This window comes from Oxyura jamaicensis, assembly GCF_011077185.1.
Source record: "Oxyura jamaicensis isolate SHBP4307 breed ruddy duck chromosome 18 unlocalized genomic scaffold, BPBGC_Ojam_1.0 oxy18_random_OJ166, whole genome shotgun sequence".
NCBI classification, from domain to species: Eukaryota; Metazoa; Chordata; class Aves; order Anseriformes; family Anatidae; genus Oxyura; species Oxyura jamaicensis.
Genome location: NW_023304480.1, coordinates 1 through 16034, shown reverse-complemented (window position 1 = coordinate 16034; position 16034 = coordinate 1). Strand labels below are relative to the sequence as shown.

Genomic DNA, 16034 nt, shown 5'->3' with positions numbered 1-16034 from the left:
CCGCCCCGGCCGCCGCCCCGGCCGGCGCCGCGCTGGCTGCGGTTGAGCTTGATGATGTCGTCCAGGGACATGTCCATCTTGTCGGCCATGATGGCGGCTCCGCTCCGGGGCCCGCACTTCCGGCCGCGCTGCGCCGCCGCCGGAAGCGGAAGAGGCGGGGCCGGCGGGGAAGGCGCGCCGCCGCGCGCGCGTGCGTGCTGGGCCTTGTGGGGCGGCGGGCGGGACTTCCGGCGGCGCGGGAGGCGCGCGGGGCGGAACTTCCGGCGGGGCGGGAGGGGCGCGGGGCGGGACTTCCGGCGGCGCGATGCGGGTGAAGGTGCGGAGCTGGCACGGGGTCGCCTCGTGGCTGTGGGTGGCGAACGACGAAAACTGCGGCATCTGCCGCATGGCCTTCAACGGCTGCTGCCCCGACTGTGAGTGCGGGGGGACCGGGCGGGGGGACCGGGCGGGGGGGGCCGGGGCTGCCGCCGGGCGGGGGCTGACGCCGTGTCCGCGCCGCAGGCAAGGTGCCCGGGGACGACTGCCCGCTGGTGTGGGGGCAGTGCTCGCACTGCTTCCACATGCACTGCATCCTCAAGTGGCTGCACTCGCAGCAGGTGCAGCAGCACTGCCCCATGTGCCGCCAGGAGTGGAAGTTCAAGGAGTGACCGGCGCCGCCCCCGGTAAGCGCGCGGCCGCCGCTCGCCGTCCTCGTGCGCGCCGGAGCCGGGCGGGGGAGAGGGGGAGGGGGAGGCGGGCGAGCGGCCCCTTCCCGCGGGCTGCGCCGCCTGGGGGCGGGCGCGGCGCCCCCCGTCGGGCTATAAAGCGGCGGCGGCGGCGCCCCGCAGCGCTGCGGTCCCGCCGGCACCATGCGCGCCGCCCGCTGCCTGGGGCTGGCGCTGGCGCTGCTCTGCCTCTGCCGCCCCACCGCTCCCTGGTACCGGCAGGCGGCCGGGCCCCGCCACTACTCGGTGGGCAGAGCCTCGGGGCTGCTCTCCGGCCTCCGCCGCTCGCCCTACATCCGGCGCTCCGACGCCGCCGGCACTGCCGAGCGCCGTCCCGGAGTGCTGCCACCCGGCTCGGCCCACCCACCCGTGGTGAGTACCGGGACTGCCGGGGGGCGCTGGGCATGGGGGGTACCGGTGCTGCTCCCCGCGGGGAGCTGGGCATGGGATGTGCTGGGGCTGCCCGGCTGTGGGCACCAGAGCCCTATGCTCCAGCGAGCAGCCAGAGTGGCATTGCCTGCTCGCAGGGCTCCGGGACGCTGGGGCAGCCCGGCTCCCCTGGCAGCACCACGTCCTGGGGCCCCTGGTCCTGTTGATGGTCTCCTCCGCAGGCACCGTGTGTGATGGATGTGGCCCCCGAGCTGCGGAGCTGCCAGGCGCTGCTGGGAGTCCCCGGTACTCTCCAGTGCAAAGCAGATGTGACTTTGTCCCTGGACCCCACGGAGTGTGTGGATGCCTGAGCCAGCACCGGTGGCTCTGCAGTGACAATAAATGCACTTGGACTGGAATGATCTCGTCTGTGTCTGCAGGGAAGGGAGGTGCTGCTGAAAGCCCCTGTAGGGTTGGAGGAACCCACCGGGTCTGGGGCACACAGGGGCTGCCCCACGGGGGGTATATCCGGGGAAGCGGTGCCAGGGGGACAGAGCCAAGCCTGGGGCCCCGTTGCTGAGCTCAGGATGAGGGGACAGCCCAGGGAGAGGGAACCCATCAAAATGGAGCACCAGGTGCTGGAACAGCAACTGACTGTTGGGAAGAGGGGCCCTGAGGTCTGCAGGACGGGCGTGGGGGGTTGCCCATGCCCAGAACAGCCCTGCTCCAAGCACCACTTCTGTATCATCTGCTATGGGCACCTGCAAACAGCTGCTGCAAAGGAGGCATCTCCCCACATCGCTGAGCCCCCCACCTCTCACCCCAGGGTCTGGCTGCCTGAACCCTTCAGGAGCCTTGTCTGGGGCTGAGGGGACGGGGGAGAGGGACTTGGGCTGGGCCAGGACAACCTGCCCAGGGCACTGGTGATGCTGTGGGCTAAGAGGATGAGGACAGCCTAGCTTGGGTATGCATGGAGGCAGCTGGGGCTGAGTACTGAGCCATGGGGACCTGTGGCAGCAGCAACCTGCTGCCTCTGAGGGCTGGTGTTCTCCAGATGCTTGTGACTGCTCAAACCCAGGTGGAAAAATTGCTCATTGATCATGAGCAGCAGTTACCATCCTACTGGAAACTCACAGACAGCCCCATGCTCCTGAGGGCTGTGTGAATGCCTGTCAGCCGTGGCTGCGAGCAGTGGCAGGACTGCGCAAGCAGCAGTGACAGGCGATACAGCCCAAACTACAGCAAGCAGCAGCAGAACCTGACTTGGCTTTGCTGGGTGAGTTACTGCAGCCAGGACATCGCTGTCCTGCCATCCTCCTGAAGGGCCCTGCTGCCCCCATCCCCACGTGCCGCAGGAGGTGCTGGTCCCACCCTGGAGTACCCACGCCATGCTCTGGCAGCAGAACCCCAGTGCAGCACCATCAACACCCCTAGCAAACTGGCCAGCGCAGCTCCAGCCCAGCCTTCCAGGGACCCTGCCTGTCTCAGCCCTGGGTGATGTGAGGAGCACAGCTGCCAGGCCCCGATTGTCGCCTGGGCACGATGCAAGGCTGAGTCCCCTGAGAGCTGTGGGCAGGTGCAGCCCCTCACTGTAAAGGCATCCCCTTTTTATAAAAGCTGCCACCCGTAGCCCTGGTCTCTGCCCTGACGGAGGCTGCCTGCACCATGGCATCCCCCCGAGGTGGGGCCGGCCCTGGGCATAGCACCAGGAGCACAAGTGCTGCTTGTGCTGCTAGGGCACACACGAGGGCAGTGCAGCTCCTGCCACAGGGTGATGACCAGAGCTGCTAGCCTTCTGCACCAGGGTCACCACTGCTCTCATAAGATAAAGCAAGCCTGATTCAAATGTTCCAGCGAGTTAGTTCCCATTAGAGAAACATCAGACACTTGCCTCACATTAGGGGGGGGGGTGCCTCAGGATTAGTGCAGGAGCCAGAGTCTTAATCCATGCTTGGTAAAAGGAGGAGAGCGAGAAGTGAGTCACAAATTTGAAATTCATGCAATTTATTTCCCTATTTTAACTTCCCATTCATTTTTGCCCTCCGGGACTCAAAAGATGTCAGTGAACACAAGGTTGGAAGGAAAAGGGCCCAAAGGCCCTTGAAGAAATCTCATATGCCAAAGTTTTCTGCTCAGAAACAGCAATGAGGACATGCAGAATGGCAGCTCCACCACGCACCACTCACTCATCTGCACAAGTGAAGCTGAAATTTCCAGGCAAAACAGTTACACCAGCAGGCAGGTGCCCAAGTGTTGAGAACGCAAATTAAATAGTTTAGTCATTTTTTAATAACAGCGGTGCTTGTTTTGGTCCCAGAGGCAGCTCATTTACACGCAAATGCTCGGCTCGGGGTAGGTTTGTCACCGTGCAGAGTTGTTTGTTTTTAATGACAATCTCCCCGTCAGTCTCTGGGGGTGGGGAGCTCATGCTGCAGCGGGGCTCTTTGTGCTCTTGCCCACTAGCAGAGCCCGGGACAGGGCTCAGCCCAGCCCCACAGCCCACGAGGGCAATGGAGGATCTCAGCCAGCGATAACCTGGCCTCCACTCTGACAAGAAGCGGCAGCGGTGGCTACCTCCAGTCAGGAAGAAAAAAGCTCTGGCTGGAGAGCAGCAGGGGACAGCCCTGGGGGAAGCAGCCGGAGCTGGAGGGGCCTCAGCAGCCAGGGCTGGCCTGGCCCGCAGGGAGCAGACACCCCTGTCCTTGTCCCCCTGTCTCCAGCCAGGACCAGGGCCCAGCAACAGGCTTTCCACCACAGCCACGACCCTGCTGCCAGCCAGCAAGGGTGGTATTTTTCTAGACAAAACATCTCCCCAAAAATGGCAGGTGGAATCGGGGGTTGTTCCTACACCTCCCCAGGGCTGCCCTCAACCTCCCTCCAGGTGCAGAGCTGCTCTGGAGAAAAGCTTTCTGCCAAACAGCACAACCACTGGAGAAAAGCCCTCCCTGCTCCTCCCGGACAAGCACCAGCATGACCACACAGAGCAGCATGGAGCTGGTGGCCCTGTCTCAGCCCCCTGCATCCCCCACAGCAGGAGCATCCGCAACCCCACAGCGGTTTTGGGACAGGACAGGAGGCTTCAAGTTCTCCAGTTCCCCCTCCTGCCCCAAGGCTGGGAGCATTCCCACGCAGGTGGGTGGGTTGACTCCTGGTAGCACCTTGTCACAAATGACACATTCATTACAAGATGCCAATATGCAAAGACGGGATCTAGGATTAGCAATTGCACAGACATGAGATGCTGAGGCTCTGTGGCAGATCTGTGCACACTGCAGCCCTTCTGCAGGCAGGACAGAGCCACCAGGGCTGTTCATAGCCACTGCTTTAGCATTGCAACTCACCAAGTTACCAGCAGAATCCTAACTCCACACCCACCTCGTTTGTGTGACTGCATGACTGCCAAACTGCCAAGACACCTTTCCAGATCAAGCTGTGCTGCAATGCCAAAGTCCAGAAAGCAGAAAAACCTAGAACAGCATAGCAAAGATCCCCTCACCTGGCCTAGTTCATTTTTTGAGTGAATTCAGCAAAAATCTCTTCACATGAAAAAAAAAAAAAAAAAAAAAGGGCTTCTAGCAAGAGTGATCTCTAACCCTTGTACCAGAAGAAATTTAAGATTTCCACAGAGCTCAGGTAGAGCTGCCCACAGCAAAGTTTGTCTTTATGCCTGCAGTGAACTCTTGTCCATTCTTGACATAGCTTCCAGGGAAAAGCCTCTGTAGAAGTCTCCACCCAAAGGCCTGAAACCCTTCTGGCACCTGGACTTGAGGCCTGAAGAGACCAACAGACAACTCATCAACATTTTATTAATGATCAGCAACAGAAGTTTACAACAGAGAGGACAAAAAATCAGCTTGGAAGGACTGTACAGCACAGTGCAGGGAGTGGCTGAGACACCCAGCAGAGCACCCTGGAATGTACGAGGCAGAGAAGGGCTCAGCCCAGCACCTGGCTCTTCCCAGACTCATCCCCTCAGGCCCTGCAGGTTCCCGCAGGAGTTAAACATGCTACACTTCAACCCTAAGAAAACAGTCATGAAATTCCAGTTCACAAGGTCACTTCTCTTGGTAACATCTGTCAGGCACAAGGTAGACTCTAGCATCAACAGCAAGCAGAGCTCTGAGCTTGGTTCACAAGGAGCGCCGAGTCCTGCGCATCTTGTAGCGGGTGGAGCCAGTATTCTCATGCCTTGTGCAGAGAAATTCCTCAAACGCACCAGGGAACACATTAGACCTGAGGGTCTCTGCCACGAGCCTCACAACCCACAGCAGATGCTGAGCTGCTGCCTGTCACTGGGGAAGTGAATGATTCATTGGCAACAGTCACAGCTGGAGGAAGGCTTTATCCAATTAGACCATAAGTAGCTTTCGATCTGGTATTTGTGCAGAGGCAGCAGCTGAGAAGCACCACCACCAGCAATCTCAGAGCACAGGGCACAGTCAGCACCGCCAGCAGCAGGCACACTGTTTGGCCTAGCATCCCTACCCAAAAAGCTCACAGAGGAATTGCTGGCCGCCCTTTCTTGCAGGGAGGCTGTTCCCTCCAGTCTGTCAAGCAGCCCACACAACCACCTGAAGGGGTGTTCTGAAATGCAGACTCCAGTCAGGACAGCAGAATGTGAAAGGAGGCAGAAAGGGCCCAGGCAGCTGCTTCATTTCCCACCTTGTAAAAGCCAGAAATGGCAGAAAGTAAAAGCACATCAACATGTTAAAACATTAGTTATAATTAAAACCATTTTTTTTTTTTAATCTTCTCCTGGGAAAGGGAATGGGGGCTGATTAATGGAGGAAAAACTAGGCAGCAGGATCCCAACTCATTATGTCTGCATAATTAGTGCAGGAGGAGCTAGGACAGCTAGGCTAGCACATCCTGTGCACACCAGCAGCAGTGTCCTTGTTCAGGGTCCTCTCTAGAAGAGCTCTGCTCCTCCAGAAGAGGGCGAGGCTGCAGCATTCTGCGACCCAAGCATCAGCTCTGCTGGTCTAGTGCTTCTCTTCCAGTCTCTTCATGGCCTCCAATACTGCCAGCTCTTTTGCTTCCTTCTTCTGGTTCCTAGCTTCAAACTCCAGCCTGCATCAATCATAAAACACCATGAAAGTCTTACCCATTCCTCTCTCTAGGAGACTAAAACCCTCTGGAACAGGGGAGCACCACCTCCTCCTATGTTGTTTTGTTACAAGAGTATTTCAGAAGCTTCACCATTAACCTCCCACCCTCCTCTTTGAGAGGGCCAGCACCCAGAGCTTCCCCCAGGTGTCACAATCACTTCTCTCTGAAGTCCTAGGCTCCCACACTGGTCAAACAACAATTCTCCCTCTGAAGATGCTGCTGCTGTTCCATGCTTGGTCTGTCCCAGGACAGACTTAGCGCTTAGTGCTGCAATACCAAATTCAAATTGACAACTGACCTGAGCTGGGGTCACTGAAGGTGAAAGGCTTAAAAGAAAAAAGCGCTGAAAGAAATAGCATGCTAAATCCTCAAGAATACAGCAAGGAATTTTTTTCATTGATAGCAAAGGAGGAAAAATAATAAATCATGCTGTGAAGCACATTCTAACGTAGTATAGTTTACCTATTCCTTTTCCTGTATAGTCAGGTAAAACCACATTTCAGCAGCCTGCCCAAAGTTCCAGAACAAAGCTTTGGAAGATGAAGGAGCAGTTCACCGTTTCCCTCCTCTGTGCCCTCAGATATCCCTTCCCTTCCTGTTTGATCCCATTAATCAGGCCTCAGACAAGCTGGACTGAACAGCATGCAACAGAACTAGGGGATGGAGAAAGCTAACCTGTTCTTGATGATTCTTTGCACAATTAAATCTGTGGTGAGATTGCTGCCACTGTCCACCAGCTGGAAAATGCCACGTCTCTTCGGTTCCTGTGAACAAACAAAGCAGACTTATCTGCAAAAAATATGAAGGACCTCTGGATTTACAGCTCAGTAAAGGAAAGCTGAGCAGAAATCATGGCAGGTCCTGTGGGCATCCAGCCAGGCATGACACAAAATCATCTCCTAAGAAGCTGAATAAAAGCAAACACTGACAAAAGCGAAGCTTCACGTATATGGGAGCTGAGCGAGGGATTTGCATAGAGCAAAGATGACAGGATTTCTCATTCTGCCGTGAAGGCATCAGAAAAAGGCAAAACAAAACTGACTAGAAGAACAGAGTTGTGAATGATTTATAGGCTCTGCTCCAAGTAGCTACCCGAGGGGTTGATAAAAAAAACAGAATCACCTGACAAGACTTGCTTGGGTAGCATCCACTGCAATACTCTGTATCCTAACTCTCAGCCCAGGAGCATGAATGAAGCCATGCTGTATCTGTCACAAATGCTGGCAAAAAAAGCACAGATGGCAGCAGCTAGCATCTTACCTCATATGGATCAGAACCATCCTTGTCTGACACCACCTCTGTCATTCCATGACATACAAGTGTTACCTAGAGAAGAGCACAAAGTCAACAACACAATCACATTCCCTGTCACCACCTGGAGGGACTTTCCCACTGCACTCACTGCAGTATAGGCAGGAGATCAGGAAGCCAACCCTGGTGTACCAGGCTTGGCAATTCATTCAGTGTTCCCTGTAATTATGCTGAGCAGGACCACCTCTCTGCTATATTGTTGTGTTTTCCATCACTTTAGCTTTTTAAGCACATCAAAAGCCAGCATCTTCACATACATCCATACACAAAGACTCTCACCCTGAAGTGATCCAGCAGATCAGCAGTGACAGCATATGGGGCTCCAATCACCACTTCTGAGACATACTAGAAAAGAAAACAAGAAACCAGATTTTTTTTTTTTTTTTAAAAAAAAAAAAAAGCCACAACAGAGACCAGCCTATCTCCTACATGGACTTGAGCAGGCCACCTGATTATAGATTTAGGAACTCAAACAAGGGAAATAGGAAAGCAAATTGGCTGGGGCTTTGAACAGCCTTGTCTAGCAGAAGGTGTCCCTGCCCATGGCAAGGGGTTGGAACTATACAGTCTTGAAGGTCCCTTCTAGCCCAAACCATTCTATGATTCTATGATCTTTTTGTTCCACTAAAGATTGTGCCTTCTCGTAGGGTGTATACAATAAATCCCAAAATTAATTGCTCAGAACATGTATCTCTGGGTCTCCCTACATTTCTTTCCCAGGAAGTTTTTAACCTGCTACAGAAAGTAGACAGTTTTCTGCAAGAACACAGTTGTCTTTGCATAGAGCAGAGCAGCACTCTGCCTTTTTACTGCTGGTGGAAGAGATGAGTGGGTGCAATGGCTCAGATTAACCAAGACGACAGATAAGCCTAGTGATCCCTCACAGGAGCACGCAAGCACCTCTGGTAGCCTGAAGTGATTGGTCTTATCTTTGCTTTCTCAATGAATACTAAAGATCTTGTGCAAGGTTGTTAGCTCTGGGTGAACAACATCAGCTCCTAGGTAATTTCTGGAACAGTGCAAGGTGAAAGAGCTGTAGGCACTTACCCTACACGCCAAGACACTGAGCGTTCTCTCATGGATGTTCATGATGGGATAATTCTTCCCTTTGTAACGATTTACTTCCTAAGGCAAACCATCAGTCACAATTAGAAGAAACACAAAGCAGTCCCCTTCCTTCTCACTTTCTCCCAGTATGAAAAGCCTGTATTGGCCAATATACAACCCTTTCTTGTCTTCCAGAGCACAGCCTGCTTGTTTCAGAAAGAACACGTGCCAAGCTGCTCCATCTCTGAGCATTATATACAGACCTGGTCAAAGTGCAACCCAGCGATGATGTAGGGTCTCTCTGCCAGCTGGTGAACCTTCTCCAAGAAATCTACGTGCCCAATATCTGCAGACCTGTTTAAGGTATTGAAGCTAACATGGAAAATGGAGAAAGGAAGCCAGAAACAGATGTACCAGGAAAGCACAGCAGGAGATAGTAATCCCAAGGATTTTATTTCTGTATTGCTTTTTGCCTATGTGCTAGGAACAGTTCCCTTCTTCCTCCTCGGGCCCTCAGGCTCTGGACAAAAGCCAGGCATCTCTTCAGTTCCACCTTACATGGACTCAACTTTATCCAGAATTTCTGCCCACTTTGGGTATTCTGGCACAATGCCTCCAAGACTGTCCTGGGGAGGAATACCCTATGCTTTCTAGCAGCAGTCACTTGGTCTATGACAGCCAGACCTCAAGAAGGACGAGCACGTGATCGGTAGAGCATGGAGAGTATCCAACTATTCTGAAATCCTTTAACAGCCACAAGTCTCTCTAGAGAGTAGTCGTAACTCCTTGTTCTGTGCACTGTGACTAAGAAACTAATTAGAAACTCCTGCCTTCTCCCTCACCCACATACTTAAAAAACAAAACAAAACAAAAACTAAGTAAATATCCTAGCCTGGTGCCTTAAAACACAAGAACAAGCAGACCAACACTGTTCTCATGACAAAACAGTCAAGGATACGGAACAGGTCAAAGGCTCCAGCCACATAGATTATAGTGTCTCCTGGCTCTGGTTCCTTTCCTGATGCAAACTGGATGATCTTCTGAGATGTCTGCAGGAACTGTGATACGCCAGTCCAGGGACTATGACCTTTTGGTCCCTAGGAAAACACACACCACACACATTTCCTTTTCAAGCTCCAAGAGGAGATTTGGACCACACACATACAGTGCCAGAATACAGCTGTAGGCAGGATTGCATCTTAATTTGCTAACAAGTATTGCAGCTCTTAGCAGCTTGCACTTTCTACATGCCTGGCAGCAAATGTTTCTGCAATCTCACAGTAGTCTTTTTCACTCAGTCAAACACAACTTAAACCATCCCCTCAATAGCCAGCTAAGGAGATGCTGAGAAGAAAGCTTAGGAAGGAAGAAGGCAACAGGGCAGTCCAGGATTTCCAGGAGAGGCAGAACTTACTAACAGCAGAGATACACAATGCACAACCTACCTATATCCTCTTAGGCATACAATCTTTTTCAAGCTGCAAGGCAGCCTACCCTATCACCTGGTTGAGTGATATGCTAAACTGGTATCACCCAGAACTCAGCAAGGGCCAAATATCCCAGCTGCAGTTAAGCTGAAGATGGAGCTTGAGCCCCACCGCATGGCAGTTCTGGAAGGAGCCACCAGGTCACTGGCCCTGGCATCTGCTTTGCTCCCCTAACGTTAGAAACAATAAAAGACGCAACAAAGACAATTCAGCTAAGGCCAGGGCAAGCCACACAAACAACAGTATACAGAAGGGAGTATGCTGCTGGCGGGGGTCATGCAAAGTACTTAGTGCCCAGATATCTTTCCCTAGATCCAAGAACCAGGAAACAGACACATTAGAGCAACAGGCCTGATAAAACCTTCTCCAAAATAAACAAACAAAAACACCCAACAACATGGTGGAGAACAATTCAGCCTGGTCAGCAAAACCCCAGTGAGTAAAATACTTACTCAAGCTGTAGGGCCAGGTGGTTGTTAATGAGGGACAAGCTAATACCCAGAAGAAAATAAATAAATACATAAATACATAAGCTGATAGCTCTTTAGAGGCAGCCCAAGACATGAGCTGAACATGACAGCAGAGTGCCCCAGGAGGAACGCTCTGCTGTCTGAAGACCAGGCAACTGAATTATTTGCAGTATGGAATGCTAGTTATGTCCCTGCTACATAAATGCTTCCCAGACCTAATGCAACACCTTTTAAAACATAAGCACCAAAAGGAGCATCGCTAGAAGCTGCCCCTAGGCTGCAACTCTGGGCACCAGCATCCCAAAGGAAGTGGCAATAAAGAATTTACAAGCAAGCCAAACAAACAGCAACAGCTCAACAAGTGCAGCAGCACTTTGGTGCCGCTAACATACTGTTCACACCACCAGTACTGCTGATCCTGTGCAGCCACACCTGCCCATTTCACTGTCTACAGCAAGTGGCAAACATTTACTGAGGTTACTACTAAACGTGGGGGGAAAAAACAAGCCTGCAATACAGGCCAGAAAGCACATTTGGAATCCTTCTTGTGACAATAACCAGACGTCTGAGGCTAGAACTCACATTACCTTCCCAAAGTTGTCAGTGTGCTTCCGATAGTCTAGGTCCTCATCCTGAAGGGAGATAAAGAATCAAAATGTTTAAGCACTCACATAGCTCATCCAACCAAAAATATGCATGTGTGTGGCAGAAGTGCTGGGAAGTCCAGGTTTAGACTGCACATCATCAATCACTGGCACTAAATGCTGACAAAGTAGTTAATATCTAAACCAGAATCACGTCCCAGCTGGAGTCAGATGAAACTTCCTTATCTGACCTCGGCCTGGCATCACACAGTGACAGCGGTTCTTGTTCTTGCACAACCTGCACAGCTGATAGCATTGCACACCTATGTCCTCTCTCACCTATGCAAGTCCCCAATAGGGCAGTGTCCTGACTTCTTCCAAAGACACTCCACTAGAGATGGGCTCAGATCTGTGCAGACAGCTAGCGATGCTGTGTCAAATCTTGATGTGAACTTACATATTACTGCTAAGCCAATCTAACAGCTCAGCACAATGAAAGATCTCCCTCTACCGCCAAATTCTCTTGTTCCTCCATTGTCTCGTCCCTGCTATTATCTCAGCAATTCCATTCAATATATTGCTTGTTTACGGAGTCAATTTAACTCATTGACCAACAGAACACTACTTCCTTTTTTTTTGCTTTGGTTAGGTTAGCTATTTATCACATAGTGAGCTGAGGAGACTAGAGAAAGGTCTGATAAGCCTCAGAGACAGCAGAAGGCAAAAGCATACAGCTCAGTTAGAAGGAAGAAGAATTTCCAATTCTGGCAGCACTGGGCTGCTAAATCAATGGGGCTGCACAATGTAATTCCACACTCAGAGAAGCTGTAGACTAGCCTGCCTTTCCAATAATGTTCCTGAAGCTCACACCAATCATGATGGATCAAAGCTTTTAATCCCCATACACCTTTTTGAAAGCAGCATGGGCTCTGCACTGTGATCTCAGACAGGCTTAAGCAAATATAAACAGGGTGTTTTGTTGTCACCGCCCATAATCAGTTTGCCAGTTCTCCACGCACCTCAGAGACAGACCCAGGAGCTCCACCACCATTTTGGGACAGCAAAAGGGAAGAGCTGGCACATGCCCTAGACTCCAAACTCCCACCCAAAGCCCTGTGACTCACTATGTTGCTGTGGTGAGCCTTAGTCATGAGCAGCATGCGGCCAACAAGGTCAGTAGTGGACACACCTTGGGTGCGTTTGCATTCCCTGCAGGGAGACAAGCAAAGGATAAAGCAGAAGCCATAGAAGCATATGCCTCTCTCTCTTCCCACCGTTATCACTGGTACATGTGTAAAACCTTGTAAATGCAAACCAGGGAAAGTCTTCCTACTATCTGCCCTTGATATAAAGTATACCACTTGCCTGCTAAGCTTCTGCATCTTCTTCACACAACAGCGACCAATTCTATGAGGAAAACTTACCTTGCACGGAATTCCCAACAGAACTAACTCCCAGTGAGGCTTCAAGACTAGAACCAGCATATATTATGAACAGGAAGCCCCTACCACTCAGCTGCTAGTCTGCATCACCTTCTGGAAACCAAAATGCCTGGAGCAGCTAAAGCTCTGACACACTTAATAATAAAATTAAAGTGTGACCTGTAGACAGCTGTGTTTCATCTGATTTTCCTTCAGGACAGGAACTCTCAGAAACTCTGCCCAAAACAGTGTCAGAGCCTAAGGAGAAACGTTACCTGTATCGCCCAGCTGTCTTCACTTCCTCATAGGTGTCCTTACCATCTATCGTTAAGGTGATGTCATCTGCAGAAAGAGAAAAGCCTCAAAACCGCACTCCAAGCCTTCCTGCACAAGAGTTGTTAGAATTACAGCAACAGCTGAATACGTCCAGCACGTAAACCAGACTGTGTTTCCTGCAATCTGAATCACAGTGCATACACATGTAATACATCCTGCATCCCATGGATATATCGTGGGATTGCAAGACTAATCTATCTGTAGAGACAAGCGTATTCCTGGGTGCTAAAGGCCATTAGCCATCTCACCAATTGTTTTTTAAGATACTCCAGAAAATCTGAGCTTGCTGCCCTGGTAGCAGTTCCAAGAGTAGACACAACTGAATTGTTGTCTGGATGACCATAAACAGCTACAATTATTCCCAGTGTTAAAAAGCACCTTAATTTCTCTAGCACTACTTTTAGCTGTTCATATTATGGCTTCCCCCAAAAATTAAACAGTCCTTCAACACCCAATTCTTCCCCTCAGTGATGGCACTTCTACCATGATATTAATATACCCCTTGAACTCCTATAGAGTTAACTCTGGTTCACCTTTGGCATGGTTGCTGACTCATTGTACAAAAACACCTGCTTTTAGTGACAGTTTAAAATCTTCAGCAGCAAAAACCTAAGCTGGCTTTCGATTGGCATAATACCCTGTTTACAGTGCAGGCTTTGGTAACACACATGTACTCTTATAAAGTTTCAGTGGCATTCTCAGAAAAGCTGATGAGTTCTAAAACTCCACACCCCTACCTCAGGGCACAGGGACAGGAGAAGAGAACATACTGCAGTTACAACACTGTGTGCCAGAAGAGAGGTAGAAACAGCAGGTTTGCTATCTGCCACTTTCCCAGCTAAGCCCAGCTATTTCTAAACTTATCTTCTGCATAAACACAGCCTGGGAAATCTGCAGCATCTAAGAGTATTATTCAGGTAGAAGTACTGAATTATTTGACAAAAGAGATAAAGGCAAGGAAACTGGAGCAAAGGCCACAAGCACCTCTCTGGTGCCGTAATCCCTCACCAAGTCCAGTAAGGGGTCACATACCCCAAACACACTTTCGGGACAAGCAATTAAGTTAGCAAGGAATGTGATAATTACCCTGTCCACGTGAAAAAAGCGTATCTATCTAATTGAACATTAACAATTTATTTACATTAAACAAAATACTTGTCTTATCAATAGTAGATGGCTGGGATCAAATGAAAAAGGAAAAGTGAAAAACTGCAAAGACTATTGCAGATTCAATTAACAAAATTACCCCCCCTTCATAGGGGTAGGGAGGAGGGGCCAAAACTGAATGAACATGAGACGTAGTCCAAGGAAGGGACAGAGTACAAAACCAAGAATGTTTCATCAGAACACTGTTTCTCTTCAGTGACTGCAAACTGAAGAATGCTCATAATAAGAACCAAGTCTCTGACCACAGTCAGCTAAGCACTTTAACAGCTTATCAGCTAGATAGAGACAGAAGCTTTTCAGATCTGATCTCATCCCAGGATAAGCAGATATAAACATGATTGTGTTTTTGCACACTAAACTTCAGTGTTTTTCAATGTTTAGGTTGTATAAATGACTATTTTTCCCATGCACAATTTTTTTCTTGTGTTAAGGGCAATCTCAGGGTAATTGTCAGACAACACATTTCATCTTTGTAAGTGAAAGGGATGCTTAAACCAAGGAATCTGACCACTCTCACAGTACCTAGCACAAACACGTTTCCCTGAAATACCTGAACACCTGAGTAGCTACATTGACTAGTGCAGGCACTGGCAACCCAGAAAGCTGTACAAATGAGGTGTCCTCTGAGCCAGAAAGTTCCTTGTTTTGCAGCAGGAAAAACAAGAGCATGCAAGCCCTGGAGGTCCCTTGTTAATACAACTGTCACCTCAGAACACCACTCACCACCATGCACACAGAAGTCACAGTTATACTTGTCCAAGGTTTCCAGTGTGGTGACATAGGGAGCTCCTGGAGCAATCTCATCCACCCACTTGATGGCTTGCACCATTTTGTACCTCTCCTCTTGTGTAAAGACAGGTGGGCCCTTGTGCTTGGCAATTTCTTCTGCGTGAGAAAGAGAAAAATCCAGTTAGAAGCGTTTGAGCTAAACTCAGCTTGAAATTGGTTTGCAGCAGGGAAGGAAGTCCCAGGTAGGTCAGGAAATTTTTAATTCAGTCTCCTTTTTAAGCATGCAGCAAAGGCCTTAGAATTCACTCTGAAGGCAAAGGGTATCTGTGACTCCCCGTACCTTATACTTCTTCCTGAGGAGATTACCGAGGCCTTCTGGCAGCCCCCTAGGGTAACATCTCCTCTTAAACAGTAACTTCAAGCTATGTTGGTTTACGCTAGAAAATACGCATCCATAAATCAATTCAAAACCAATCTTTACAAGCAAGAATTAATGTGTAGCACTTAACTCTCACGTGGGCTTGAAATAAGCTTTCATCAGAGTAATTTGGTTTGGAATACCAGTTCTGCAGTTTGCACCTGCAACACCAGATTGATTTTCAACTGGTTCTATTGCTTTGCAGAACAGAACACAGATCACTCCTCAAAAGGAAGCCTGCAAGCTCTGAACTACACAACCATCGCTGAGGAAAAAGTGAGGATAATTCCACTGCCTCACCCAGGGAAGAAATGCTTTTTCTGTTGGTAGCTGCTGCTCCTTGAAGACATGTAGGAAGAAAGCTGCTTTGTATCAGGATCTCCACTCTCTCAGGGCTAAAGTTGCAGGGCGATTTGAGAAGCAGCACGAGGTGAAAAGCCGAGAAAACCTCTTACCATCTGTGTGGACTCCAACAATCAGATAATCTCCCATAGCCCGAGCCTGGCGCAGCTGATTGGAGTGGCCATAGTGCACCATGTCATAGCTAGAAAGACAAAGGCCCTGCTTAAGGCCGGGGCACAAGGACACGCTCAGCTGGGGAGCTGCAGCCGGTGACCTTCCCCTTTGCCACCGGGCGATCCTCGCCACGGGCTCGAAGGCTCAAGGTCTCGCTCCTACCTGCCGCGATTGACGCGCCCGCGGCCGGTTCCTCACAGGAAGCCGGGGCAGCGCCCTCAGCCTGCCGGGGGGTGCCCGGCCGCAGGCTGCTCCCGCGGGGGGGCCGGGCCGGGGCCCCGGGCTGCCCGCGACCGCCACCGGGACGGCCCGGGCGGCCCCGCCGGCAGCGCGGGCACGGGACGGGGCTGGGCAGCGTTGAGCCTT

The 16034-nt window shown here is 50.9% G+C and overlaps 4 protein-coding genes across 5 annotated transcripts in view; 2 read left to right on the top strand and 2 right to left on the bottom strand.

Annotated features, from left to right (window-relative positions):
- The window catches only part of ALYREF (Aly/REF export factor), a 4761-nt gene extending 4642 nt beyond the window's left edge, over nt 1-119 (bottom strand). Inside the window, exon 1 of the mRNA XM_035312626.1 lies at nt 5-119. Coding sequence (XP_035168517.1) covers nt 5-89 — 85 coding nt within the window. The 5' untranslated portion in view covers nt 90-119. The remainder of the gene's footprint in view (nt 1-4) is intronic.
- Nucleotides 120-252: 133 nt separating this feature from the next.
- On the top strand, nt 253-1457 carry ANAPC11 (anaphase promoting complex subunit 11). The gene is made up of 3 exons (XM_035312624.1): nt 253-413; nt 502-662; nt 1316-1457. The coding sequence occupies exons 1-2, from the start codon at nt 305-307 to the stop codon at nt 645-647; spliced, it is 255 nt and encodes an 84-aa protein (XP_035168515.1). The 5' UTR covers nt 253-304; the 3' UTR covers nt 648-662; nt 1316-1457.
- NPB (neuropeptide B) lies at nt 776-1444 on the top strand. The gene is made up of 2 exons (XM_035312625.1): nt 776-1076; nt 1316-1444. The coding sequence occupies exons 1-2, from the start codon at nt 849-851 to the stop codon at nt 1442-1444; spliced, it is 357 nt and encodes a 118-aa protein (XP_035168516.1). The 5' UTR covers nt 776-848.
- A 3402-nt stretch (nt 1458-4859) lies between the features above and the next one.
- Nucleotides 4860-15955, bottom strand: PCYT2 (phosphate cytidylyltransferase 2, ethanolamine). Of its 2 annotated transcripts, XM_035312618.1 has the most exons (13): nt 15831-15955; nt 15608-15696; nt 14729-14890; nt 12778-12844; nt 12206-12290; nt 11085-11129; nt 9499-9637; nt 8804-8886; nt 8541-8618; nt 7773-7838; nt 7443-7508; nt 6858-6946; nt 4860-6143 (listed from the first exon to the last, which is right to left on the bottom strand). In XM_035312618.1, the coding sequence occupies exons 2-13, from the start codon at nt 15687-15689 to the stop codon at nt 6056-6058; spliced, it is 1050 nt and encodes a 349-aa protein (XP_035168509.1). In that variant the 5' UTR covers nt 15690-15696; nt 15831-15955; the 3' UTR covers nt 4860-6055. The 2 variants fall into 2 exon arrangements, with proteins under 2 accessions (XP_035168509.1, XP_035168510.1); XM_035312619.1 differs by lacking the exons at nt 11085-11129; nt 15831-15955 and having other exon boundaries at nt 15608-15764.
- Nucleotides 15956-16034: the final 79 nt, after the last annotated feature.